This window comes from Pezoporus flaviventris, unplaced genomic scaffold (genome assembly GCF_033815535.1).
Source record: "Pezoporus flaviventris isolate CSIRO_AGI_PZ_B2104156 unplaced genomic scaffold, CSIRO_AGI_Pfla_v1 ptg000116l, whole genome shotgun sequence".
Classification (NCBI taxonomy): domain Eukaryota; kingdom Metazoa; phylum Chordata; class Aves; order Psittaciformes; family Psittacidae; genus Pezoporus; species Pezoporus flaviventris.
In genome coordinates this window covers 2495139-2496571 of record NW_026892664.1, presented here as the reverse complement: position 1 = coordinate 2496571, position 1433 = coordinate 2495139, and the positions used below count along the sequence as shown (strand labels likewise).

The window sequence follows — 1433 nt, the reverse complement described above, 5'->3', positions numbered from 1 at the left end:
TCAGCACCCTCCCAGGGAAGAGCTTTTGCCTAAGAGCTCATCTCAAAATCCCCTCTGTCATTTCACGTGACCAAACCTTGTGGGCTGGAGTTGAAATACCTGGAAATATCAGTTAATATTTCCTTAAAACCAGAAATAACACCAGAAATCATTTGCTAATATAAAACATGAGCTTAGATATCTGCTGGTTTGATGCCAGCAGGGCAAAGACGCCAGCTACCTTCTCCCTTTTGCACTCTGAAGCCTGAAATAAAGTTTATTGCTATGTCTAATAACGTTTAAATAATAAAATATATTAACTTCAAGTAATATTTAAGTAACAATGACTTTGGACAACAACTTTCTTTCCAGTACACAGTCACTGTCAGGTCTCAGGCTGCAGCCAGAGAAAGTCCTGTCCATGCCAGCACAGAATGTAGCCTTGGTTTAAGGAGAAGCGTGTTTTCCAGCTGTCATGATTCCAAGTATGTTTAGTTCCTTCTTTGGGAAGGTGCTATATCCACCCATCCTTGAAGGTGCTATATCCAACCATCCTCTTCAACGTGTAATATCCAGCCATCCTTGAAGGTGCAATATCCAGCCTGCTTGTTCTCCTCACCAGGGCAGGGTAGCCCTCTCCTTTCAGCTGACTAGGAACCATGAGTGGACAAAGAGCAGAGGACTCTACTTTTTGCTTTCCTCATGGCATTCTTCATATCTGCATTTCTTAGGCTGTAGATGAGTGGATTCAGTATGGGGACAGCCACAGAGTGCGTCATGGAGACCACCTCATCATGCTTTGAGGACTTGCTGGAGATGGGGTGCAGGTACATGAAGAGGAAGCTGCCGTAGTAGAAAGCAATGGAGATGAAGTGAGAGGCACAGGTGGAGAAAGCTTTGCGTTGACCAACCACAGACTGCATCCGCATGACAATGGAAAGGACCGACAAGTAGGAGATGAGGATGAAGACCGTGGTGCTCAGTACCTTGAACCCCACCACGGCAGCAGCCATCACCTCGATGGCAGGGGTGTCAGAGCAGGAGAGGGCTAGCAGTGGTGGTCCATCACAGAAGAAGTGATTGATCGTCTTGGACCGACAGAACAGCAGATGAGATATGGAAACCGTGTGTATGGTAGAGCTGATCACGCCAGCTAAGTAGGCACCAGCCAACATCCCAATGCAAAGCCTTTGGGACATGACCATGGAGTAGAGAAGGGGGTTACAAATGGCCACGTAGTGATCGTAAGCCATAGCAGCCAGCACATAGCACTCTGTGGTGGCACAGGTTGCTAAGCAGAAGAGCTGAGTGGCACATCTAATGAAGGAAATCACCTTCTGCTCCATAGAACATGGAGCAAGGCTTGAGGGATGATGGTAGAGGAGCAGCAGACATCCAGGAGAGAGAAGTGGCTTAGGAAGAAGTACATGGGGGTGTGTAGGCAGGAATCCATT

The 1433-nt window shown here is 47.2% G+C and overlaps 1 protein-coding gene across 1 annotated transcript; it reads right to left on the bottom strand.

Moving 5' to 3' along the window:
* Window positions 1-629: 629 nt before the first annotated feature.
* LOC133282281 (olfactory receptor 9G4-like) lies at window positions 630-1232 on the bottom strand. Its single transcript, XM_061478321.1, has one exon. It carries the CDS (start codon window positions 1230-1232, stop codon window positions 630-632), a length of 603 nt encoding a protein of 200 aa, XP_061334305.1.
* Window positions 1233-1433: the final 201 nt, after the last annotated feature.